This window comes from Calonectris borealis, chromosome 6, assembly GCF_964195595.1.
Source record: "Calonectris borealis chromosome 6, bCalBor7.hap1.2, whole genome shotgun sequence".
Classification (NCBI taxonomy): domain Eukaryota; kingdom Metazoa; phylum Chordata; class Aves; order Procellariiformes; family Procellariidae; genus Calonectris; species Calonectris borealis.
Genome location: NC_134317.1, coordinates 30,126,280 through 30,152,780, shown reverse-complemented (window position 1 = coordinate 30,152,780; position 26,501 = coordinate 30,126,280). Strand labels below are relative to the sequence as shown.

Sequence of the window (26,501 nt, the reverse complement as noted above, 5' to 3'; positions counted from 1 at the left end):
CGGCTCGCCGGGGGAGGCCGCTGAGCGCCGCCGGCCCCGCCGCCGTTCCCCAGCCGGGCGGCGGCTCGGGGAGGCCGCACCCGCCCCAGGCTGCGGTGCCGGGGGCCGGGCCGGGCGCTCCGCGGCGGCCCCGGGCCTGCGAAGCGTGAGTAGCGGGCGGGCCGGGCGGCCAGGGGCCGGGCCCGGGCCCAGGGGAGAGCTGGGCCCTTCCCCGCGGCGGCCCCGGGCCTTCCCCTGCCCTCGCCCCTCTGTCTCGGCCTCGGCGCGGGGCGGAGCGGGCCCGGGCCCGGCGGCGGCCGGGGCGGGCCGAGGGGGAGAGCGAGGCGCTCGGGGAGGGCCCTGCCGGCGGCGCTGGCTCCTCACCGGAGGCCGCGGGAGCGGTGAAGCGCGGGGCTAGGGCTGCGCCCGCCGGGCCCCGCCGCGCCGCGGGAGGCGATCGGCCGCCGGCGGGATGGCCTTGGTCCCCTACGAGGAGGGAGCTGGCTGGGGAGCGCGGCAGCTGCACAGCCCTTCGGCCACCTTCCGCTTCGCCAGCCGGAGCATCCGCCTCAAGCAGGACTGGCGGCGGCTGGGGGTGGCGGCGGTGGTCTGGGATGCGGTAGGTGTGGGCACCGAGTGGAACAGCCCCGTACTTGCCCGTAGCGCTTGCCTTAGCTTTCGGGATCATCTGAGAAAAATATGTAACATTGAATCAAGGGAAGGCTTTTTTTCTATAAGGATTTTTTTTTACAAAAAGAAAACGTTAAACTCTGCTTTACCCTTTTTTTTTTCTGATAAGAGATCCTGTAAGACTCCAGGGGAAACGTGCCGCCTTGAAGCCTGCGCGGCCAGGGCCAGATACGGGAAATGTTCCGGGTAGCTCACAGAACTCTCACCCATTTCTTAACCGTGGCCCCTGATGTTTGCCTAACGCCCTTCACAGCATGGCACGGATCCTGCTGCTTGTAGCGTGGAGAAGGACTGCTGATAGACTTTATCTTGGGGATAAGAACTGCCCGAAACAGAGGGGTTTGTGGCGGGCCCAAGGCTGCAGGGCAGTATTGCTGTAGGAATGCAAGGGCTTCCCGTCGGTCAGGTCTCTGTCCAGACACAAATTGCACTTTTACCTCTAGCTTTAAAGAACAAGTGTAGCTATTTTAGCAAACTCCTCAGAAGAATTGGGGCACAGGGCTGTTGGTCTTTCCCGACATCGGCTTTGACAGAAATTGCTATGGAGAGTGCTCCTTGTCAAGATTTCTGTAAAATGCAACACACGTTAGATACAAACAGATAGAAGTGTTATTACTTCACTTTCCCTACGTCCTTCCATGATGGCATGCCAGTGTTGGGCAGAAACCTTTTTAAATACCATGCAAGCTACTATGAAACCTTGTCCTGGACTTTTGCAATACTGCATTCATTCACCAGTGTTTGACACCCCCCAGCTTTTCCTTTCCAAATGCAACTCTTTCTGCCTCCTGTTATGTGTGGCGATTCATGAAGCAGTGTTGCCACATCCGAGTTGTAGCCTCCGTGGTTCTTTTTTCCTTTTGCCTTTTAGAGTCTTCCATAAAACTCACAAAAAGACCACACGTGCACACAGGAGGCAGAGAAGGACTGAACAAAGTCTTGCTGCAGACCTGAAGTGCCTGACTCTTCCCATAACCTTCTCTCAGTGTAAATCAGAAATCCAGTGATCAGTGTGACTGAAATGAGCCCTGTGCTTAACTGCCCTTGTCTCTTGGTTTAGGCTGTTGTCTTGTGTGCTTACCTGGAGATGGGAGGCATTGATGTCAGGGATCGGTCTGTGATTGAGCTGGGAGCTGGAACTGGATTGCTGGGAATAGTGGCCACGTTATTAGGTAAGGGCTTTTTTTTGTTTGTTTAAAGCAATTTACAGCTGTAGTAAAACTGGCACATTTACATCTACATGCCTGGTATAGAAGTTAACACCAAAGCTACATATGTGAACTGTGATGTTTCCTGTCTGAGTCATCTTCCTTTCTTGTTAGACTTCAGAGCCTGCTGCGTTATTTGTTGTAGCGATGGTGCCACTGCAGTTTACTTTATGGTGGGACCCTGCTAAGGCTGACGCCTGTTACTATGGTACTCGGTTCTGCAGCATTAAGTTCTGCAGCTATTCTCCCCCAAGGGAGTGAGCGCCGTGCTTGCGGTCTTCCACTTGTCCTCGTACGCAGCACAGATAAATCTACAGTCAGAAACCACTCTGTGAGCTTGCGTAAGCCTTGTTAGCCTATCTTGCAGACAGTGAAACCAAGGTCTGGAGAAATGAAGTGATTTGCCTGTGATCTGTCTGTGGCTGAGGCAGGGACTGGGTACTATGTTAAATTTGCGCTAACTGTCCCAGGTTAACTTTGTAATTCAAAGCTCTAGTGGCTGTGGAAGGTGACTACTGAAATAATAAAACCAAAGCAGTTTGACAAAATACAATCATGCCATGCAAAATCACACAGGCATAACTTCTGTCTGACCTGTGAAAGAGGCTCTCTATCTGCCTCTCTCCTACTGAACAAATATGGAATTGGAGCAGGTTAACTGTAATAATCCCTGTAATTTATGCTGTTGTCACCTATGGAAAGGCAGAAAGTAACTTCTCTACTTTCATGCACTGAGAAGAAGCTCCAGAAAACACTTTTTGTCCCCTATCCAACTTAATCTTCATGTGGGGTACACTTTATATTCTTAAGTGACAGATGAAGGGTAGGATGTATGTAGATAGTGGGCTTTTTGCTTGTTTTGTTCTTTTGTTTGTTTGTTTTTAATCGGGCAGCTCAGGGGAGTTGTTAATGTTTAACAGGAACTAAGGAGCCTGCTTGACTTAAAGCATTGTATTCCAAATGCTATATTTATGGACATCGACTATATGTCTGAGAGATAATACTCCTGTACCGCTTAGGTGCTCGTGTTACCATCACAGACAGGGCAGCAGCACTGGAGTTCCTGGAGTCAAACGTACAGGCTAACTTACCTTCTGAACTACGTCCGAGAGCTGTGGTGAAGGAACTGACTTGGGGAAAAGACCTGGGTAACTTCCCTCCAGGAGCATTTGACTTCATCCTGGGTGCAGACATCGTTTATCTGGAAGAAACTTTTGCAGAACTGCTTCAGACGCTGGAGCACCTGTGCTCAGAGCAAACTGTGATTCTTCTTTCCTGTCGTATCCGCTATGAGCGGGATCACAAATTCCTGAAGATGCTGAGAGGCCGTTTCTCTGTATATGAGGTCCACTATGATTCCAGTAAGGATGTTCATATCTACAAAGCTCAGAGGGGTAGTCGCAAAGATGACTTTTGACTCTATGCTTTGTTAGTAAACCACTGATGCTGTTCAATCCTCCCCTTGTTTCTACTCAATACACTTGTTCCTAAGCATGTAATTGCAGTTGTGTTACTTCACTGGCTTCGTGTTCTGATGGTCTTGCCTGATCACTTGGTCTGATACAGCAAGGATTGTACTGCTGTTCTGCGTATTGAACCTCTGCCTCGTTTCTCAGTAGAGTTGTATAGGGTCTTCCACTGACTTTTTACCAAATGTAATTTGTGAAACTGTTTAAGTTGCAGAAATCTCCAGGCATCAAAAATGTCATCAAAAGATCTGTTGTTTAAAATTAAATCACACTTAATTTCTGTGGGAAACTTAGAAATAGATTAGAGTGGGTTTTTTTTTCCCCTTATCACTTCCTTAACTCTAGAAAAGTAAAAGTGGATGAAATGTAAGCTAAGACTCCGGCTCTAAATGCTTGAACTCTTCAGGCCTTCTGCATCTTAAAAGTTGTGGTAAAAGAAGCCACTTAAAGGGCAAAACCAACAAAGGCAGTTGCTATAAAGTTGTATTGCTGTCACTGCTGCATTGAAGAGGCATAGGGAAACAAAAAACAAGATTGGTGAAGGGGGTGGGTTGGGAATCAGTATTGCAGAGTAAGCCATCTTAGAAATCAGTGGTGTTTTTACCTGACGTGCAAGCATGGAGGCTATGCCTGCAGTACCGAAGCAGTCGTGGTTCTTGGCTTGTCCCTAACAAGATAACTTTCCCTCGCACAGATCAAGGCTCCTTGGAGCAGATACACATGCACGTGTGCCTGCAGGGAAAGTGAAACAAGGAGACTCACACTGTTGTTTAAATATCAAATCAGTCCTTGACTCTCAAAGTACCACTAAATAATATTATACTTTCTGCCTTTGTTTGTGACTCACTCCGTCTCTGAGAGCTGTTATTTAGGAGAGGAGGGCGCTGCTGTAAAGTCTTTGTAGCTGGGGGAGTACTTATTCTTGTATTACTCGGGACCTTGGGGCAGTGTCTAGATTTTGGCGTGCTTTCTGTGCAGTGGTAGTTAGACGCTGTTCTAAGTAACTGATTTTGTACCTTAAGCTTGTAAAAACACCTGTGTCTGTTTATCCCACAAGATCCTGTGTGAAAAATGCTGCAGCCTGGAATCCGGCTCGCACCAGCAGCAGACTTCCTTCTCTTTCTAGTGGTGGAAGAATGAAACTGGTGAAAACAAAGGCCTAATAGAAGACAGCCACACTTCTAAATGCAGGAATTGCTATAGTACTTGGTGGATGTAGAACTTTTTTTTTTCTTTAAACTTAAATTACAAAGCCCCAGGTCAGGTTCAGGCTTTAAGCGTGTGCACGTCTTTGGCACTAGCAACAGCAAACACCAGCAGCTGCTTCAGGCCATGGACGTTAGGAGCTCTTTATCCCTTCTGCTTCCATCAAACTTCCTAACTGGAAAAGATGCAGAGGGTCTGTGGTCCAGAAGTGATGTGCAGACTGTAATCTGGAAATGACACATTTATCATTACGGCTCCCGTGAACAAGGCCCGAAGGTCTTGTGCTTCATCCCTGACGTGTCTCTTGCGTGTTTTCAGCTAAGTTCCTTGCTTGGCTCTGGACTTGGCCTGAGAGTTGCTGCTCTAAAACACTTGCTTACAACAGTATCCTCAGAAGCCACATGGTGTCACTAAAACAGTACTTACGCAGCTGGCTGGGACTCTGCAGTCTGAAAGCAGAGTTGAAGTCCCTTTGAGGGAAGGAAAACAGCACCTTTAATTAAAAACAGAACATGATATGAGCTTTAATGTGCCAGACATGGCTTCTTCTGTCCTATCAGTTGGGTGAGCAACGGTTGAAAAAATGACAAGCTCTCCCCACTCTCTCTCTGGCTCTAGTTTTCGGAGCGTGGCTGTAAGTTCTCACCACTCCTCTTCCTTTTCCTCTCCACTGGTGTTTCCTTGCCTCCGAGCCCGTCTGTGGTCACTGTATGTTGGGCTCTCCCCCCGGGCTGGAGCTGGCAGAAAGCAGCGTGCTGGTGCTCGGGCTTATGAGTGCACGTGACTTGGTGCGTGGGGAGAGCCTGCTACCTGGCTGTGCTTGGCCCTCGCAAGAGGCTGCAGCTTGCAGTACTGAGAGCCTTAGCAGCTTGCGTTGTTGCCATAGTAGGAACATGCTTAAAAAGCCCGCTTAAATAGCACAGAGTAAAGCCCACTGTAGTACAGAATAAAGCCTACACACTTTTAAGAAGGGGGCTTTGCTCCAGGCCTTGCTTCAACGATAGGAAAAGTTTTGTACTTTTAAAACGAATCAGTTTAATTGCATCTTTCTAATTGTTTAGCAGCTTTCAGTGTCTGTTTTCCCATTGCTGCTGTTACTGCCCGTAGCCTTCCTGTGAGAGCAGGGATGTGCTGGAGGAGACCAGGCTTGGCTTCTTTCGCTGTGTTGCTGTTGCACAGCAGCTGTGTGCAAACCTGAGGGAGCGTGTTTGAAGGCTGAAGCAATGCTACTGCCCATAAGTAAATACTTGCGGAGAAAAGCATGAGATGACACTGGCAGCTCAGCTGAGTGCCTTGCCCCTGACCTGCAGAGCTGAGCCCTTGGTGGCCCCTCCCCAGCTCAGCAAGTGGCACCCCCTCAAGGGGACACCTTCTCCTCTGACTGCTACTGGGGTGTGGGCAACTCCTTTAGATTCAGGAGACCAAACCCAGGAATATTGCGGTTAGGCCACCACAACAAGCACATGAGTTCTCATTGCTTTTTAAGCTACAGCGTTTAGGGGCAGGCACCAACCGTGAGAACATAACTCAGCTGAAACCTACAGCCCGTTCCTGCTGGGCAGTGCTAACACCCACCTGCACTGGGCACTGAGCAGTGCCTTCTGTTGTCCCAGGTTGCGCTTCGCAGCTTTTTTATATTCCCATCACACTTAGCTTCAGGGAGATGTCAGGAGTGAACCACGCCAGACATGCAGGACAGAAGTAGCAGAGGCGTAATTGCCTGGCGAGTGAGCACCCAGCAGCCCTCCGCGATGCCACCTGCAAACTCCAGTGTCCCGACCGATTGGTCCCAGGTGAGCTTCTGCTCTAGTATGAGATGATGCTCGGTAATGCTTCAGCGGCTGTTTGGCAATTACACTAACACCCTGCCCAAGCGCTTTGTCACCTTCTCCATCCCAGCACTAGAGAAGTCAGCGTGATTCTCCTTTGGGTGGTTCCATTGCATTGGTCCTGTTTTGTAACAGATGAGGTGCACTCATCTGTGGGGAGGATGTGTTTGGGCATGGGTCCCTGAGTAGTGGGGCAATGCATAAATAGTCTCTTGAGAAATAAAATACTCACCCTAGGGAGAGGATCCAAGTCACAGGGAGGTGACCAGGTAAGATGTGAACATACTGTAAGATTGTGAAACCATCCCTGAAAGATTGCCATGCTGCAAGGGAAAAAACTTTTCTCAAATGTCATTGCAACTAAAGTCATGTTTGATTAAGACACGGAGTATGAAATTCAACTCTGCATCTTATGGACGAAGAGCTTCAAGGTGCAGCAGTGTCAGAAGAATCGGGTTTACCAGCTGACCTACTGACTGCACAGGGATCTGTGTTACCAGATTCTTTTCAGTGCAAAATTCAAGCCGAACTGCATTTTTATCTCATGGACTAACCCGTTTGGGATTCTCCCTCATTACTGAGATGCAGATTTTTCTGAGCAAGTACGTGAATGGCATTATGAAAACACTCAGTTGTGAAAACCACGAAATCCCAGCCATAATGAGCTGACCTCACTGCTTCCCCCCGATTTCACTGGAGGTGTGTTTACCTCAGTGCTGAGTTTGTTCTTCTGGCTTTCATCCCAGTGTTGGGATCCAGCCTCGCAGATTACATAATCGGGTTGCGATCCTTGCAGTGTTTGCTGCCTTCTGTTCTGCTCTGTTATTAACATCAGTAGTACACGGTTTACGGGAGTGCTTAAAAGTGGGAAAGACAGCATATTTAGACTGTGAAAGGGAAAAGTCTGTCACACATTATTAAACAGCAGAACTAATTGCCACCAGAATGGATACTGGAAAGCAGGTTTAAAAATACCAGAAGTGGAAGAGAAACTTTGTTTTTCAGGACTTAACCTCTCACTAATCTAATTCGTTTTAATTAAGATTTAAAAAGCCTTCCCTTTGGGGAAAATATCTCATGAATACTTACAGCAGGCCACAGATCACGGGAGGACGCCATAGTCTGCTTGGAATATGCCTTTTCCCGTATTTCTATCTAGCTACCATTTGCCACTAAATTAGTGTAAATGGAACATCCTGCTCAAAAAAGAGACTTTGTAGAGTTTTTTAAAGCATGTTTATGTGACTGCACATAAATGTTTGTGTAAAAAGGGAGTTATGACAGTTTATACCACAAAGGTTACAGTAAGAAAAAGCACTTCTTTATGACAATAATTCACAAATTCACAAGAATCACTTTAATATACAAAGCAATTACTACCATTCTGAAACACAAAGCAGCTAATATGTACATAGTGTTAATAAAATGCATTATAACCCAGTACAATTTTTTTTTAAAACACAGATAAAGCACAAAAAATTAAGTAAAAAAAAAAAAAAACACAACAGGGATGTTTCTAGATTTTTGGGGAAATGTAAATAAGAATTTATTTTCCCCCAATAATGGATTTTCATTTAGTCTTTTAACTTCCACAAGTATGTGGGAGTCAAGCTCAAATACCCTGTTCTGTGCTGACATGGTTTGGGTAAAGAATCAGAAATGCAGATGAGGTGAACTTACTCTTTCCAGCTTACATTACAAAGGGAGAATAATAACCCTCGCTCTGGAAGCTTCCCTGAAAAACATTGTTCCAAAACTATTTCAAATTATAAATCCAGAGTAGAAACAACTCATTTTTGAAGTAAACAACCAATCTGTGGACAAGTCTGTGGAGGGGTTGGCTGCCAACTAGCACCTCTTCTTGCCCTGTTCCCCATCCCATCCCTGGAAGTCCATACAAGCAGCACAGTTTCAAATCTCACACAAACTCGAAGTTCTAGAACTTTTTAAAATTAATGTTTTAATATAAATAAATGTCATTACACACACAAAAAATGGAGTGGCACCTGGATAAAACACAACTTGCGGAGAGCATCCGAACATCCTTAGTTCTTAAGAGTGGCCATTTCCAGATAGCTACCTGCCCAAGGCCTGCCTTCCCCGCGCTCGCTCTCAGCTATCCCCTAATTCAGAGAAATGCAGAGCTGGGGCTGACACCCCGCGAACCGACCGCTCCCAAGTCGTGAGTACAGTAAGTGGTCAGCTTACGAAGGGAGCCAACCGTGGATCCTTACAGCCCGTCCTGGCCCCCTCCCTGCCAGCACACAGCTCCTGAGGACAGCTGACTTCTCCTGCCCACGGCTCCTGAGGACAGCTTTCTCCTGCCCACGGCTCCTGAGGACAACTGACTTCTCCTGCCCACGGCTCCTTGAGGACAACTGACTTCTCCTGCCCACAGCTCCTGAGGACAACTGACTTCTCCTGCCCACGGCTCCTGAGGACAACTGACTTCTCCTGCCCACGGCTCCTGAGGACAACTGACTTCTCCTGCCCACAGCTCCTGAGGACAACTGACTTCTCCTGCCCACGGCTCCTGAGGACAGCTGACTTCTCCTGCCCACGGCTCCTGAGGACGGCTGACTTCTCCTGCCCACGGCTCCTGAGGACAGCTGACTTCTCCTGCCCACGGCTCCTGAGGACAGCTGACTTCTCCTGCCTCTCGCTGGTGGAAGCCAGACCTGAACTCACCAGTTACAGAGCAACTCTCAAACTGCACCTGCAGTACCAGAACGCAGACGGGTCACTGTCTTCAATTTGTGCTACGCAAACTAGCCCAAGCAAGTCTCTTTGTGGGCCAGAGCTTAAATACATTTAAAAAACACATTCTAAGGCAAAACGCTTGAAATGCGAGCCCTCTTTACCAGCTGGATCTGGTCCCTTTTCCCCAAAGATGTACAGATTTCAGCCATATCCATCCACAGACCTGAACCTGTCACAAGCACACAGTAGGTCGGACTTCAGCACCCTGTTTCTCTTCATCGGTCTGGCTCCTCCCAGACCAACTGAGCTCCATGACACATTCAGGTTTCTGCAAAATCAGTGTCTTTTACAGCTAGCAAATTCAAAAGCGCAGGGAAACGAGTTCCCAGGCACAGTACGGAGAACCATCAATGTACTGTATGCTTTTAAAACCTGCCCACAGTGACAGATTTCAGGGTTATAGCTAAATTGTCATTGTTCCTGCAAAAGAAAGGTGGATGTGCTTTTTTTAATCTTTGAAGCAGGGTGACACGTTGTCAATGTACCTTTACTTCCTGGTGTCAAAGAATTGGAAAGCCTTTTGATTTATTTTCTTGGAATGCAGCTTGTAGAATTTGCAGCCAAATCTCAAATTAAGAAAAGGGGAATAAAGTGACTGAAAAATAATTTACCTTTCCTTCCAAATTAACCTCCCTTTCCCACTTGGGATCACTGAACTAGTTCTATTCTAAAAATAATTTCACATCCATGCTGTACATGCTGCTCTGAGACACCGCACATTTAATTCTTTCCAGGCTTCAGTACTGCCAGTTCAGATCTGCTGCCATTTTGAAGTAATGCCTGCTGGACGCCAGGTGCTCATCAGCAAGTTAAATTTGCGGGGGAGTCAACTGCTGTGGGGAGAGGAGCGAATTGTGCGCAGGCAGCAGGATCACAACAATTGTGCCAGGGAGCTTCTCAAGCAAACCCAATTGCTCTTTTTTTTTTTCCTTTTGTTCTGTGTGTTTTTTTTTTTTTAAAAGTGCACATTTTAATTAAACATTTACAAAGAATATAGTGTAACAAAAATAAATACATGACCTTTTGGTTAGATCATTGGCAAATGTTACATCACTAACCAGCTTCACGGTGAAAAAATGACAATAAAAACAGGGTCCTAGAAAACCAATGAAATCCTCTATGAATTGTCAAAGATTTGCAACCACTGATAATGAACTTGCTTTGATGGGGAGACTTGTCTTTACTTTAACCCACAAAAAGCACTGTCTGTCTGTCATAAATTAAAAAAATATAAAATAAAAAAGCAGAGGCCAGTTTTCATTAACAGATGACTACTTGCAGCTGCAGTCTACTGGAAGCCCAGATTTAAAAAAAACCTGTAGTACAAATTTAGATCAGAAACTATCAGGGCTGTTTTTCCTTATTAAAACTAACTTTTTTTTTCCTGAGCCTCTTAATGATTCCAAACACCCCACCAATTTTCTGATCAACTTACAAGTACCAGAGAAGACGGCGGTCTGCAACGCAAACGCCAACTACAGAAGAGCCAGAACCTACAGGTGTCTGTACAGTCCTGACGAGCACGACAGGCTAAAATTGTGCTTTCAGATACAAGCAATGGTGCTGGCAACTACCTGACTGGTGAAATCGCTGCTTAAAGAAAAATGCATCGCCACTACCCCAGGAGGAAAACAGAAGTCTTACCAGTGGTTCCTTTAGAAAATAACACCTTAACAACCTTTCCAATTGTTTTGCCCTTGATATATAGCTGCCAAAGAGAAAAAGCACAGAAGTGAACTATTCTGGGGGGTGGTGGTTGTTGTAAAACAACTGTTTATGTAATTTCAAAAATCTCCATCAATAAAAAACAAAAACAAACCTTACAAAAGCCATGAAAGATGAAATAAAATTCTTGAAAATGGATAACTGAGAAACAGCACAAAACAAATCAGTAATAAGCGCTAGAATAATGCAGCCCAGAACTACTGGGGCGGGGGGAAGTTTCACACATGCGCACACATCCACACACACCCAGACACACACAGAAAAGTAAAAATTTCTTCTGACCTCCATATACTATAATACTCAGCATTCCTGACTTAAAAGCTCTCAGAGCTGTAGATTATATACTGTGTGTATATATATATATATGTACATATATTATACATATGTATTTTCCAAGAATATCTAAATTAAAAGAGCACCTCTGACAATATCTTAACTGCCTGATCGGTGCTGTTGTTTTGCAAAATAATGACATTACAAAAATTATATTTCAAATCAATTCTTGTTTATTATGAACATAATGGATCTAGCCCTTTCTAACCCTCTCTTCAGGTAAAACAGGCTATCAGTTCTTGAAAACTCACAACCGTGAGATATAAAACTAACCCTCCCTCCCCCCTGCCAGCATAATTTCCGTCCTACTTCCAAATGGCCTTAGTTTATAGAAGCTGATTACCCCAACCTCACTACTTGGTAAATAACATATGAATGGATTCCTGTGTCATATTCTTTCCCTTTCTGGGTCAAAATGAATAGTAAAGCATGTATGGGTAACCCTAACCAGCCCTGTACTTGGTCTAACACATTTTTTATTATTGCCATTTAAAATTTCCATTACAGAAAAATTCAAGTCCCTAAATCCTCAGTGCAGCATAAATAAAAATAAAGATTCTTGCAGATCCCTAGGTACTTTAAAATAACGTTCCTTTTCCTTAGCGAAACATTAGTGGCTAATGAGGTCTAGACTAATAACTCTACAGACTACTCGCAGACCACGCACAGACAAACCGGTAACACAGTTCTCCTCTCACTGCCACACAAATTTGCACCAACCCTGTATTAGAAGAACCCCGTCCGGGTACCGGTTTAGGCTCCCTGGTCCATTCAGCTCCCAGGCTTTGTGCCGAGTGACTATCGGCAAGCGCTAGACAGTGCTCCTTACCCACGAGGAACAGCTCTCAGATCACGGCTAGCCTCATTCAGGTTCGCTGCAAAAACTCAAGTTCTGGCAAACAGATGGTTCTACAACAGAAACAGCCTTAAGGTAGGCATGTACAGCCTTCTCTGTGTTTCTCAAAGTTGGAGGAACCATTCCGTATAACTGTGTAAATTAGGCCATCATGAACTTCACGTTTTACAGGAATGACTCCTGCGTTACCAACATTTCCACTTCAGCACTAGTTCTGAAAAACTGGTAACCGCTGTATGTATTTGTATTCTCTGACTTCAAGAATCAGACAATTTTTATGAAAGCATTGCTGAGAATTTAGGGTCTTCTTTAAATTTGCATTGCTAAACTAATAAATTCATCTTCCATTAAATAAAAACATGAAAATCATTCTCTATGGCAGATAAAAATAGACCATTTATAAACCCCCTCAAAACTTGTGGAAATGAATTCTTCCATAATTCTGATATTTGTGTTCTTTTCTTGAAATACAAACATAATTTGAAATTACTGATAACTCTAGATTTAACAATAACGCTACAAGTTTAACCCTGCTCCTTTTAAAGTCTCTTGGAAACTGAATGCCCTCTCAAATGAGAAAACTAGAACTTTTAATACTGCTTAACTGTTTGAGACTCAAGTGCCCAGGGTCTTCCAAACGTTCTTCTTATAACATCACACTGATTGTATAACCTTTTAGAAGCTCGTGTTTGAAATTCATCTTAAAAACAGATAGAGTGAATGGGAAAAAAATATTAGCTAATACTTCGCTAGGCAAGGCATTAGTACAGACCAAAGTCTTATTCATATGTCTCTATACATAAAAGTTTGACCGTAAGCCCAAAGTAAACTTATTCCATCAAACGACCCAAGTTAATGTATCAAGAGACTGGCTTCAGAGGGCCAGTAAACAAACCGCACATGATTCTTTTTGACACATTCTTTTTGACCACTTCTTGACATTCTTTTTTGGTTCTTTTTGAGCGTGATTCTTTTGAAGTCCTAAAGGCTTAGTACAGAGTTGTTTTTAAACACGAACTACCTTTTTAACAACGTAAATATGGGAAAGATCACATTTCCTCAGTGCACACAAAAAAAGTGATCTTGCAAACATCTGAGGTACATGAGTAATTTTGCTGACAGTAATAAATTACTTGGGAAATCTGACCCTTTACATGAAAAAATCCTCCAAATAAATTAAGAATTTAGCTAGCCCGGCCAGGTTCAAAAAATTAATATTGTCCCTTGCGAAGCAGAAGTTAGAATATTTGTGTTTGAAGTCCTCTTCAATATTTGAGGTTGTCCTGGTAGTTGTCATACTGCAATTTAATTTATGCATGGAAGGCAGCCTCAAAGTTCGAAAAAGAACCTAGCAAACCAGGCTGCTGTTTCCATTGAGTACAGTAATTTCCATTACATAAGATAGTGGTAGGGAAATAGAAACAACCTCATTGCTTGAGAGGACTTGGGACACAGACTATACTGTCATCAGGGAGTATGTATGTGGAGTTGGCCATGCTTCAACTGCTTAGTTGTTCTGCATACAAATAGGTAGTGCTTTCGTGTTACCCTTGCTTACTACGTGACTGTTTTCTAAACATCACTATTGTACTTTTTTTATTCTGAATTCCTTTCCCATCCAAATATCATTTCCCAAACAATATCCTATGAAGTTGGTTTTGCTTTTTGTGCATTCAGAATACTGAACACACTTGCACACATAAGCTTCAAGAAGCAACAACTGACCAGTGAAGCTTATTTCAATGCATTTGTTTCTGAGGTATGGAGAAGTTTTTACTAGTCCAGGAGGGCTTAACACAGATTACAAATCAAAACCCCTCCTGGGCTAGTTTGAAAAAGGTATGTTATCTCCACACTAAGAACGTGTCTGTGAAGCGCCTTTCATTTGGCATTCCACTTAGCTGTGTATTTTTATAGTTCATAATGAATATGTGAAACCAATTTGGCAACCATTGCTTCTTCATTGCACCATGCACGCTCCACGAATGTCGCCCACAGTTCTCTGGACCAAGAGGCTGGGGTGGTTCTGTCTCTAAGGCAATGGAAAGAGCTCAGCACAAATTCTTGAAATCATTACAAAAGGACCCTCCCCACAGTAACTTCCCAAATGACCACTGTTACTCCTTGAAGAGGATGGGGAGACGAGAAAGAAGCCTGTTCTTCTTCTTCACGCTGAGATTGATGATGAAAATAATCTTGTAGGGGGAGAAGAGGAGGCAAGTACTTGAACATTCACAGTTTGATGCAAAGCACAGATGAATTATATTCTGTAGTTGCTTCAGGCAGTTTTGCGCATAGAAAAAAAGAAATGTTTAGAAAATAAAAAGTTTACTTTGTCTTTCTGGGTGTAGCCAGAACCAGTCTCTATCCCACCTGGACAAGTGAAAATGGGAATCCAAAATTAATCTGATTTGTGGCAGTAAAGGTCCTTAAGTGCTTTCAACTCCTCAATCAGTGTCTTGTTTTGGTTTTCAAGCACAGCCACTCGATTTTCTAGACATTTCACATACTCCTTTTTCTTCCTGCGACATTCACGTGCTGCCTCTCTGCAAAGCAAAAAAGGCCATTCAAATCCAGAACAATTACTTGCAGAAATGGGCTACTTAACTGTTCAGGTCAAACCTTTACCTAGTACTGCCATTTTTAGAATATAGAGGTATTGTTAAGAAATGCAAGTTAGGAAAAAAAGGTGAGTTCATAACAATTGCTTCTCACAAATCACACACTCTCAAGGTCCACAGATCATTTCAACATGCAGATCCCAGTAAGTCAGCACCAATAAAATTCCGCTTCTGTGAGAAAAGGATCCCACTCAATGACAAAATTCTGCTTGAGGATTTACAGTAGAGCCTTTGGACCGAGTCGAATGCTGCAGCAATAATTTAATTGATTTTATTATAATAAATAGATAAATAAAAACATGGATAAGACCAATGTTCATCTATTAATCTCTTTATAGTCTTAACTCTTCCCTTTGCTGCAGTCCAACCAAAAACTAATGGTCAGGATGTTCAGCTGGTGCAAGAAAAGCTATATTTAGAGCATTCATGTATTTGCTCTTGAGCAGTACTTTCATTTTATTAATAATGTCTGCATCACTGCAATGATAATATAAACAACTTAAAGGAAAAAAATCACAAAATAAACAGTCACTAGCAACCATATCATTCCTTAGTCCTTGTCTGCTGTGCCAAGAACATGGCAGTGTTAATGTGCTGAGGCAGATCTCGAGACAGTCAAACTTTAAAGACTTGTTTGTAAAGACTGAGTTGCCTGTTGGTAACTTGGTAACATACTAAGAGCACCAATGAATAATACCCGAAAGACGTTAATGTGCTGCTGAGCATCCTGAAGGCAGTAACACCAAGGCAAAAGCTATCCTGCACAGCAACAGTAACGGTACCAATGCCCAAAGTAAGCACAAGGCTAAATGCCACCGGGGGATGGGAGACCAGGCAGAGGGCTCTCTTCCAGCAGTGCAGCTTGTCAAAGCAGCACACTGCAGATGTTTACTGTGTAAACGTACATGCTTGTTTGCCCCGAACCTTCAGGTGCAAAGCAGAGCAGCTTCAAAAGGAGAGTCTGAGTGTCCCTTCATTGCAAATACTGCGTAGATTGGTGATACAGTCAATGTTCTGGGAAATGAGAGGACAAAATTGAACCCAGTTCTTCCGCTTATTAGATAAATAGTAGTTGTAATACTAGGTAAAAAAGAATGTCTGTTCCAGGACCTACCTGGAAGAAGACTCTAGAAGTAATTTTTGAAATTCAGCTCCACAAATGAGACAGGATGAAGAAAACCTAGTTTGTAAGCCCTGAAAGGACTCAGGTATCCATTTGTCACCCCTACAAATCCAATTTCATATGCTTGCTGCACTTCAGTGGGCCATGTGCAACATTCAGAATTTAAGTCGTTTTGGGTGTTACTTGTGTCACCAAAAGATCAGGTACTACTGGATCAGGAAGTGCCTCCCAGTGCAAACTACTAACCTGTCTTCTTGGGTGACAACTTTTTCTTTCTTTTTGTGATTTTTGCGCCAGCTTCGGCTGTATATTAAGCCACCTCTAGTCTGTGTGCATTAGTTATTCATTATGAAGCTAGAGTTATACTGAATTACAAGAGAGCTTTTAAAATGTAAAATTTACACAGAAAATTTGCACAATAATATCTATGAATATTTACGCTGTAATCGTCCAATAAGTACCTCCTCACCATCTGCCTCTATGTCCCTTTCCCCTGCTTTGCTATGGAGCCTAGATTTGCAAATACCTATTAAGCAGGCAGGCTAAAAGCGCCACATGCAACATGATACTGTAGCAAAAGCTGTCAATTTAACTCAAGTGGGGGTAATTCCCCATTGCTTTTCTTGGCTTTCCCAAACACAAAAGCTTTCTTTTACTGGAATAAGCCTGCTGACTAAATGAGGGGATTCAGAATGCTAATTAAATTTTTTTCTCAAATGCAGAGCCTGAAAAGGTGACATCTACTATTCACTGATATCAGAAAAATAAATAAAAAGGGGAGATGGGTGGCATTCTGTACAAAAACCTTTTAAAAAAGTGAACTCTGCTGTTCAGCATTATTTACTTCATTAAAGCCCCTCAGACAAGCATTGGGTCTGCTCATGTAACCTTCTATTGTGTTCACAGCTTAGCAATCTACAGAGGATAAATGCACCTGTACAACGTAACAGTTCTTTCAGACTGACAGATGAAGTAAACACTGCTTTCACAAGGCCTCCCCTCCTCACAGGGGAGGGAAGCACTGCTGTTTTCCCAGTGTCAGAGTGTAACATACAGGCTCAAATCTGTGGATGGAGTTTAAGCTTGGTGTGATGGGTCAGCCCAGGCCCACGCCTTCCCTCTCCCACAGCAGGAGGCTTAAGGAGCATCATGCCCAACTTCTCTCTGCTGTTCCCTTCCTTTGCTGCCTCCATCAAGCCCCACCTCAGCAGGCTTGGCTGCTCCTCCTCACACACTAAATCCTACCAGGTCAAGTCTCCTCCCTCTCTCTCGCAGCCCCTCTGCTGCAACTACTGGCGCCACATGACATCAAAAGGAGTAGCTGCTCATTTAGCCTCTCCTTGAGTCCTTCTGCCTTTGGAGGATAAAACCCAAAAGCCAAGCATCTAAAGAGAAGAAGTGAGACAATCGAGAAAGCACTCGCGAAGAGTGCGGGTGGGCCCGCAGCAAAGAGAATGCATGCGGAAGGCTAAGGTGAAGAATCCAGGAAAGGAAACCATATGAATGTATTAACTCAAAAAAATCAACTCACTTTGGTGTTCGTAAGAACATATCTGCAGTCATAAAAGTCTCTCACCAATGACTTTTCTCCTAATGGCAACAAACAAATTCACACACCTCAGAGAATGAGTCTGACACCTTTACTTAAGGTTTCATAGTCACAATACATGGCATTAGCAGATGTGCTTCTTTGCTTTGCATCTTTAAATAAAGGCAAGTTCTGCAGAAAGCATTTCATAAAATGACTAAGATAGATCAGGATTCTTAGTGCTTAACATTCTAGTTATATGCAGATCTGACCGGGAAAAAAGCGATCTAAATGTACATGCCTGTTCTTCATTAAACGCACTTCTCTCTTCCGTGCGGCCTCTTCTGCTGGCTGGGTTGGAAGTGCTGGAGAGGATGCCATGACTACGCCTGGTGCAATGGTGCTGGTAGGGGCGGTGCGAATCTGGTAGGTCTGCACATCTCCTGAGGCAGCTGAAAGACAGAAGGGAACATCATGTCAGTCTGGTGACAGTGCTGTTAAAGGTGGTGCAAAGAGCACCTAGTCGTCTATCTAACCATGCGCTCTGGGCTACTGTACAGGAGGGATGACCATAATCTGGGTCATCATCGCTACCTCAGTCTTAGTTTATTAATGAATGCAAGGTTTTGAGCACTCCTGCTGAAGAAGTCTTCACTTGTGCTTGGTAACTTGATTTGTCTTGCTGTATTGCTATGCGTCTTTCTCCCTTAGTACATTTCTTTTTACTTCTCTGTTTTTTAGGCAGTTTTAGCAGTTTTAAGATGAAGGATGGCAAACAGTACTTCTAGCTATGCTCCAAATGCCTATCTGCAAAAGGAGAAACTGCATGTGTAAGTATTTGGCACAGAAAAAAGGGTGTAGCATTTACTCCAACAAGAGAAAGACAGTGCAAGCTAGGCACTCAACTTCACTATTCTCTAGAATGAACAAGGTTTTGGGCTTCTTTTGTTTATTTATTGTAATCTAGAAGTGTGTTATATTTGCCTGAGCTCATAAAAAAATATTACATCACCTAAAGAAATCACATGTCCTTAAGAACACAAAAACCAGAAGATCAATGCAACAATAGTATTTTTCTTGGCTATGTATTTTCACTGACGCCTGGAGACCTCTTCACGGGATAACTTTCAAATCACCTGCTTTACAATCATAAAACCAGGGGTACATTTTTCTGTTACTTTTAATAAACAGATTTTTAATACCCCCCCAATTTTTAATAAATCTATTTTAACACAACAAAAACCCCCAACTAATTCTAAGTTGAAGCAGCTCTGCTTGCTCTAAGTGGAGGACTAGACCAAATGATCTCTTAAAGGCACTTTCCTAAATTATTCTATGATTCCAAGTCTCAATGATTAAGTACTTGGTGACTAGTTACAAAAGCCACAATAGGAAGAAATTATTGTGATTGAAAACGGGAAAAAATTACTAAGAAATTAAAGTGTCCTTACAGAAAGAAAGTATCAAACCACCTTCTTTCCTAACTTTAATGCTTTGCTTTATATTCACTATTGTTGCAGATAACTATCTGGGAGAACTGAGAACTCTAAAGTGGTATGAGTTTTTGCAGAACATGTTAAAAAAAATCATGTGGACAAAATGCAGGAAATACAGCATGGAAAACCAAAAATAAATATCTTGTTTTAAGAAGTAAACCCAAATATCCACAATTTTATCAATCTGAAGGGAAAGGCTCTAAGAAAATGTGACAAATAGCTTTGTCCAGAATTTCCTTTAATCATTGTGGAGACTTATCTTATGTGCCAAAGCTGTTAATTCCGTTTCCTGACACATTTGAAGGAGTTAGGTTGGCAACTTATATCTGCATGGAAATGTTATACAGAATGACTGGCTGTGAAGTTTCTCACCTTGTACAACAACTTGGTTGCTGGGTACAAGTATCTGTTGTCCATCTGTGGTCTGTGCATATTGTAAAATGGTGGTGCCAGGTTGGGTTGCAGCTGCATTGGTCATAGTCAACGTCTGGAGACCTTGTACTCCATCTGTGCCATTGTTAGACAACTGTATTGCTCCTCCTTGGGTAATAGCAACTGAAGACAAAAAAAAATTGACACAGCATTTAAGACACTAATTTACTCATTAACTTGCATTACTAGTATTAAATCCAGATATGGAAGAACACTGGTCTGAGTTAAATCCCTTGAACCCTTATACACCCTCAAATCAGACAGATGGCTTTAATGTACATTAAAGAAATCATGCTTTGAAAGTAAGTTTTCAATTTTTCATGAGACCCATTGCACTGGTTTTGGCTGGGGTAGAGTTAATTTTCTTCACAGCAGCTAGGATGGGGCTATGTTTTGGATTTGTGCTGGAAACAGTGTTGATAACAGAGGGATGTTTTCGTTCCTGCTGAGCAGTGCTGACGCAGAGTCAAGGCCTTGTCTGCTCCTCACCCCACCCCACCAGCGAGCAGGCTGGGGGGGCACAAGAAGCTGGGAGGGGACACAGCCGGGACAGCTGACCCCAACTGGCCAAAGGGACATTCCATACCATATGACGTCATGCTCAGCATATAAAGCTGGGGGAAGAAGGAGGAAGGGGGGGACATCCGGAGTGATGGCGTTTGTCTTCCCAAGTAACCGTTACGCGTGATGGAGCCCTGCTGTCCTGGAGATGGCTGAACACCTGCCCGCCGGTGGGAAGGAGTGAATGAATTCCTTGGTTTGCTTTGCTTGCATGCGCGGCTTTTGCTTTATCTATTAAACTGTCTTTACCTCAACCCACGGGTTTTCTCACTTTTACTCTTCTGATTCTCTCCCCCATCCCACCAGGGGGGAGCGAGCGAGCGGCTGTTTGGGGCTTAGTTGCCAGCTGGGGTTAAACCACGAGAGTCCTTTTTGGTGCCCAACGTGGGGCTCGAAGGGTTTGAGATAACAACAGGTTTGATTGTAATGTGCTAGATCGAATTTATAGCTGGTTTTGCTGTTTAGCTCTTAATTGGCAGGCTCCTGTGCTTGCCATGGGGCTTGCTTGCCTTACTGTATATGAGAGTCTAGTGCTCGTTAGTGGCTGCTTTTTGCTTTCGCTGCTTGCTGTGCTGCTGCACTGCTGATTGTCTTACCCTGCTGTGCCTGGGAGCACTTTGATAACAGCAGTGGCCATGCGCCTGGGCTAGCAGATGGCCAGGGCACCGCTGCCATTTCTGTGCTGCTGTACTGGGCAGGCTGGAACTCCAGTATGAACTCGAGTCGAAGGGACTGTGACCTATGGATGAGTCCACGTGGGAGCAGGGCACCCCAAAGTGTCTGTGGCCATGGATAAGCCCATGCCAGAGCAGGTACATCTCGAAGCGTCTGTGGCTGCGCTTATGTCTGTGCCACAGCAGGTGTACCTCTGAAGGGACTGTGACCCAAGGATAAGTCCACGCTGGAGAAGGTACACCTTGAAGCATCTGTGGCTGTGGATAAGTCCATGCTGCAGCAGGTACACCTTGGCTGTGCATGAGGTCATGCTGGAGCACCTCAAAGTGTGTGGCCATGGATAAGCCCACAACAGAGCAGGTACACCCTTGGAGGGACTGCAGCCATGGTTAAGGCCATGTTGGAGCAGGTTCACTCTTGAAGAGACTGTAGCTGTGGGTAAGGCCATGCTGGAGCAGGTGTATCTCTGAAGGCATTGTGGCCCATGAAGAAGGCCACGCAGGAACAGGTGCACCTCAAAGCGGCTGTGGCTGTGGATAACTCTATGCTGCAGCAGGTATACCCCTGGAGAGACTGTGGCTCACAGATAAGGCTCCACTTGGAGCAGGTACACCCCTAAGGGACTGCAGCCTGTGGGTAAGTCCAAGCCAGAGCAGGGGCAAGGAGAGGAGTTATTGCAATGTTAAACCCGATGGTCTGGTCCAAAGGGACCAGGGGTGGAGATTGTAATGGAAATACCTTTAAATTATCGTAACCTGGGTCTTGAGTTGCATGTTATGGGAATTACTATAGCAGGAACCCCTTGTTGCTAGCCAGGCTAGGAGCAAGGGGAGGAGTTCATTGCAATGTTAAACCCTATAACCTGGCCCAAAGGGACCAGGGGTGGAGATTGTAATGGAAATACCTTTAAATTGTTGTAACCCGTGATTTGAGTTGCATTCATAGGAATTACTATAGCAGGAACCACCTGAACCAATGCAGGACAAGCCTTACAAGAAGTGCAAGTGCAGCAGTGACCTGACCTGAGCCAGCTTTGGTGCCCAGTAACTCCACGCAACACACCACCTCTCCTGTCCCGAGTGACCACCATAAGAAATAGAGCCCAAAGTCATGGACTAAATTAAATCAATGGACATTTTGTGGACATTTGTGGACATTTTACAGACATTTCACAGGGGTGGTCCATAGACTAAGGGAATAATATCTGTGTATTATATCAAAGGATGGGAAGGGTGGTGGTGGGTAATGAGAATGTATTGGATAGTGTGGTACCTGAGCATGATGTAAATGGTAATATAGGGGTGGAGAATGCTGGTTTTGGCTGGGGTAGAGTTAATTTTCTTCACAGCAGCTAGGATGGGGCTATGTTTTGGATTTGTGCTGGAAACAGTGTTGATAACAGAGGGATGTTTTCGTTCCTGCTGAGCAGTGCTGACACAGAGTCAAGGCCTTGTCTGCTCCTCACCCCACCCCACCAGCAAGCAGGCTGGGGGGGCACAAGAAGCTGGGAGGGGACACAGCCGGGACAGCTGACCCCAACTGGCCAAAGGGACATTCCATACCATATGATGTCATCCTCAGCACATAAAGCTGGGGGAAGAAGGAGGAAGGGGGGGACATCCGGAGTGATGGCGTTTGTCTTCCCAAGTAACCGTTACGCGTGATGGAGCCCTGCTGTCCTGGAGATGGCTGAACACCTGCCCGCCGGTGGGAAGGAGTGAATGAATTCCTTGGTTTGCTTTGCTTACGTGCGCGGCTTTTGCTTTATCTATTAAACTGTCTTTACCTCAACCCACGGGTTTTCTCATTTTTACTCTTCTGATTCTCTCCCCCATCCCACCGGGGGGAGTGAGCGAGCGGCTCTGTGGGGCTTAGTTGCCGGCTGGGGTTAAACCCATATTTTTGGGGGGCCAAAAAACAGAGCCTAAAACACAAATTAGTTTCTCTGATAAAGCATCACACAGAGGAGCTACAATCCTCCCCCAGGGAATACTTTTTAATTTGTTAGTTAAGATTTTCTTCTTGGTTGGTTTAGGTCTTTTCCTCAATCCTTTCTTTTTTCTTCCCATCTGAAATTCCTCTCCTCTTCCATGCTTTATGCCCTTCAGTCTCCTCTGCTGCTATTGCTATCCATTTTGTGTTTCACTTTCTTCTTGCTATGGCATTTTTTCTTCTTCTGATTGTATCCCCCCTTCTCTATAACTTCCTCAGCACCTTCCTAGCAGTGTTTTCATTCATAAAGGTCCAGTTTCACACATTTTTTTTCCTTCAGGCACTCTTACTTTGTTGGGTTTTTTTCCTTTGTTTCTCTCAATCCTGTCATGCAGGTGTACTGAGACATCACCCCTCATTCGTGATTCCACAGAATTTCACTGTGTTCCTATACACAGACACACCAAAATCTCAAGTATCTGCACAAGCAGTTATTTTACAGTTATGTTAGGAAAGCAGAGTTAACCATATCAGTTTCAGTAAAATTAAGTAGGGTATTAGGCAAAGTGGCTAAGGAGTAAACAGAGATACAAAATTTTAAAGACATTTTAAGAGAAAGATGTAAACAAGTAGTTCTTTCTCCCTTTTGTATATTTAATACTGTGTTTGCTTGTGTGAGACAGCGTGTGAATTCTAGTTTTACTGCTGTATCCTCAATCCTTTAAGTCAAAGCACTGTATCTATAAAATCTAATGAATAAAGAAAACACAGAAATGTATATTTATTACATATTTTAAATAAGGTCGCTGAAGTTCTTATTTTTTCAGGACTTTCTAAAAATGTAATTGCAGACTATAACGTTTTTTCTATTAATGAGGTTACAATTTTGTGAACCAGGATTAATAATCTGCCAGGAAAAAAAGAAACTTCTGAATTACCTCATCTGGTTCCTGAAGTTAAAAAGTTTATAATAGCATTACGGTTAATTCATATTCTGCCTCAGGATGCATTAGCTGCACTAACTGGCACGCAGTCCCAGAATGTTAATTGAACATTTCAAATACTTACAATAGGAATGTGTTTAAAAGTAATGGTTATCAAACAGTCAAATTAAAATAATCTTATTTTCACCTCCTGCTTTGTCCTAGTCCAAACAGTTATAGAAAGAATAGCTCTTCATCTTCTCATCCCCACTTACTAGCACCACTGAGAAATTCAGACTACATACTGTACTGCCCACTGCTGGTTTGGTAAATGGGAGTTGGCACCGTAACAGTGGCGATGGCAGGTGCTGCCGTTTCCTCTTCAGACTTTTCTTCTTCGATCCTTGGCACTCCTGGGGCGTCTGAGGACAAGTCATTCAAAATTTTTCTGGCAAAGACAGTGTGTTGTAGAGATTTTAATAAAAATTGGAAGAAAAAAAAGTCTATTTGATACATAATGCTGGAGAAAACTGAAAAGTGCAGTAAGCCAGCAAGGAAAATACGGGTGCAGAATGAAAAACCCGCACTATCTTCAAACTCTTATTGGAGAGGATTGTTCAAAGCGCCATGCACAGATGGGCAAGGGAGCCAGCGCGGAACAGCTGTGCTTATCAACACAAGATACAGGTGCCTCTCAACAGGTTCTTCTCAACCCAAGATGCAGCTATCACAACCTTCCCTTTTTCTTAAAAACATGTTTCTCTCTCATCCATTTTTACTTGTTTCCTGCTTTTAGCCACATAAAGATTTGAAGAAAGCAAAGGTATGTAAAAACCTATCTCCTCACTTACATCAGGGGAACCGCTCCGTTTCAGAGGCCGTGAAGGCCTCAGCCAGAGAGCTGAGTATAAATGAAGTCAGCAGAAGTGCTTGTAAAGAGCACCCAGTTTATAATCCAACACCTGCCTGGGAGACAATGCCCAGTGTTTGAGTGAAGTCACACAGTGATATTTACAGGTGCCCTGCCTGAGAAAGCTGTGAGATTAGCATGGGTAAAGGAAAGAACAATTTGTTTCATTACTTCCATGGGTTAATTATCCAAAGCCAAAACTGCTAAAACATCACCGCTACAGGACCCACTGAACATGACTGTAAGACTCACCACAGCAGTTACTGCAATTTGCATCACTGAGACCAAACACTGTCCCTCAGAGGACTGTCAAGCCCTTTTCACTGCTGGCATATTCTATGTCTCTGCAAAATGCTACTTAGGTAAAGGACAACATTTTTTGTAATTCTCCTCATATGTTTTCCTGTGGAGTGTCACTAGAACTCCAAGTGTGATGAAGCAAACACAGCTGTAGACCCCAAGCTCCAAGACAACACTCATTTCTTAAATAAGGCTCCTAAGGCTTTGGGAGCCAGAACATCTGTATGGAGCTATTTGGGGAGAGCAGTCACTCTGCTACGCAACTTGACAAACAGAGCTTTGCTGTTGCTGTTTTGAGTCTGTCTGCATGCAGGAACCCCAGCATTGCACAAGCACTCCACTGTGCCAAGCACCACTTACACAAATAAAAAATTCCCGTCCAGAGAGTTTGCAATCTAGGTGTTAGACCAGAAAAACTAGTGGGCAAAACAGATGCAAAAATACGGAGAGAGCAGGGAGGATGAGGAACAAAACCCAGGAAGCTCAAAATAGAAGAAACTACAGCTCACTACTTTTTAAGCTCATGTCAGATGTGATCTGGTGGTTAAAACCTACCTTTGCCATCATAAAGATGGATTTAAGATAGAAGGTAAAGTGGCAGCTTTACAAGTATAGGAGCTATGAACCGACATGGGGAACACATGGTGTACTCCAATAGCAGGATCAAGGTGGAGTTTCTGAGGAAGAGGTATAGCTCTTCAATTCTGTGAACCTATCTGCACCTGTCTTGTCTCTGGGGCCGGTTACAGCAGCTTGAATAATGCCAACTGGGAACTCACTAAACACAGCTGTAGTCTGGCTCAGTCCTTCTGACATGGCCCCTACGCCGGCCCAGAGTCTGAGCTGCATATACAAGTTTTACAATTACAAAGTTTTGCTGAGTCACCAGAATCTGGTTTGAGGACAGAGGCTGTGGTGTGGCATCAGTGCGTGCAACGGAGTCCATCTCAATGAGAAGTTAGCACGCACAAGTCCCCTCTTCTCAGTTTTGCTGCTTGTTTACTTAGCTCTGTTGTCTCATGATATACAGCCATTCTTCCATATATAGTAAAAGCAAGTGTCTCACTGCAGAAGCAGACTGCAAGGAAGTCTGTGGCAGCCTTGAAGTTAGCAACACTGCTCCTCACAAATAAAAATATTTTCCCAGATCTATTATGGCTAGGGATTTTCAGCAACGACTTTCACTATCTTCAGCAGAACAGCCTTGAAGGCTGCTGGACAAGGTAGAAAATAATCTGCAAGTGCTAAAAAAAAAAATGAAATGGGTGAGAGATGCTCAGGCTTAGAGTCTAGCTTATATTTCTAAGGCTACGCTCATAAAGAAAAAAGGAACATCTGAATTTTCTGAAGCAGTAGGAACCCACAGGTCACTTAAATCCTGCTGAACTCCAGAGCTGTTCCTTAAGGCTATTTAGCATGTTTTAAGAATGAAAAGTGAGGTTTATTACAGCCAGAAAAAGCCGTGCAAAGGCTTAATTAATAAAGTAACATATGACTAACACCATGTGAAGGAATACCTCAGTTGGTCTTACCACAGAAGTATTTGCCATGACAACTAAAGATACCAGATGCCTATCACTACATTCAACTCATACCCTGACTTCTTAAACTTTAAACACAACCAATTTTGCTCAAGCAGAAATTCTCTCTGAGCCACAGAACACCACATGTTCATGGAAAGTCTCATGGGAGAAAGGAATTAAGTTTGATTGCTGCTAGCATTTCAACAATAATGAAAAACAATAGCGTTGATTTTTTGCAGACTACATATTACACAGAAGCCACTTTCTTGCAAAGCTGCAGTGTATTTCATGTATTTAGTATCCATTAAAGCTATCTCTAAGGCACCTAGCACAATGATACCTCAATGTTTCACAAATTTGGCAATTAGCTTATTCTCAGCTCATTTCTGTCTTAACTAAGTGTAACAGCTGAGGTTTCTTCC

At 43.9% G+C, this 26,501-nt stretch overlaps 2 protein-coding genes across 5 annotated transcripts in view; one reads left to right on the top strand and one right to left on the bottom strand.

The window, feature by feature from the left end:
* The first annotated feature begins 320 nt into the window (after nt 1–320).
* METTL21A (methyltransferase 21A, HSPA lysine) lies at nt 321–3,371 on the top strand. The gene is made up of 3 exons (XM_075153458.1): nt 321–598; nt 1,730–1,841; nt 2,897–3,371. Exons 1-3 carry the CDS (start codon nt 452–454, stop codon nt 3,292–3,294), a joined length of 657 nt encoding a protein of 218 aa, XP_075009559.1. The 5' UTR covers nt 321–451; the 3' UTR covers nt 3,295–3,371.
* A 4,344-nt stretch (nt 3,372–7,715) lies between these two features.
* The window catches only part of CREB1 (cAMP responsive element binding protein 1), a 44,698-nt gene continuing 25,912 nt past the window's right edge, over nt 7,716–26,501 (bottom strand). For 2 of the 4 annotated variants that reach the window (XM_075153454.1, XM_075153456.1), the window contains 4 exons: nt 23,652–23,794; nt 19,196–19,378; nt 17,625–17,779; nt 7,716–14,597 (listed from right to left, as the gene is read on the bottom strand). In XM_075153454.1, coding sequence (XP_075009555.1) covers nt 14,457–14,597; nt 17,625–17,779; nt 19,196–19,378; nt 23,652–23,794 — 622 coding nt within the window. In that variant the 3' untranslated portion in view covers nt 7,716–14,456. Of the gene's footprint in view, nt 14,602–17,624; nt 17,780–19,195; nt 19,379–23,651; nt 23,795–26,501 lie in introns of all 4 variants that reach the window. The other 2 variants (XM_075153455.1, XM_075153457.1) reach the window with 1 other exon arrangement.

What these genes read in the sequence shown, in the direction of transcription:
- METTL21A (XM_075153458.1), top strand. Translation starts at nt 452, where the DNA reads ATGGCCTTGGTCCCCTACGAGGAGGGAGCTGGCTGGGGAGCGCGGCAG. An exon ending in CGGCGGTGGTCTGGGATGCG is followed by an intron (nt 599 to 1,729) that starts GTAGGTGTGGGC and finishes CTCTTGGTTTAG; the next exon opens with GCTGTTGTCTTGTGTGCTTA. An exon ending in AATAGTGGCCACGTTATTAG is followed by an intron (nt 1,842 to 2,896) that starts GTAAGGGCTTTT and finishes TGTACCGCTTAG; the next exon opens with GTGCTCGTGTTACCATCACA.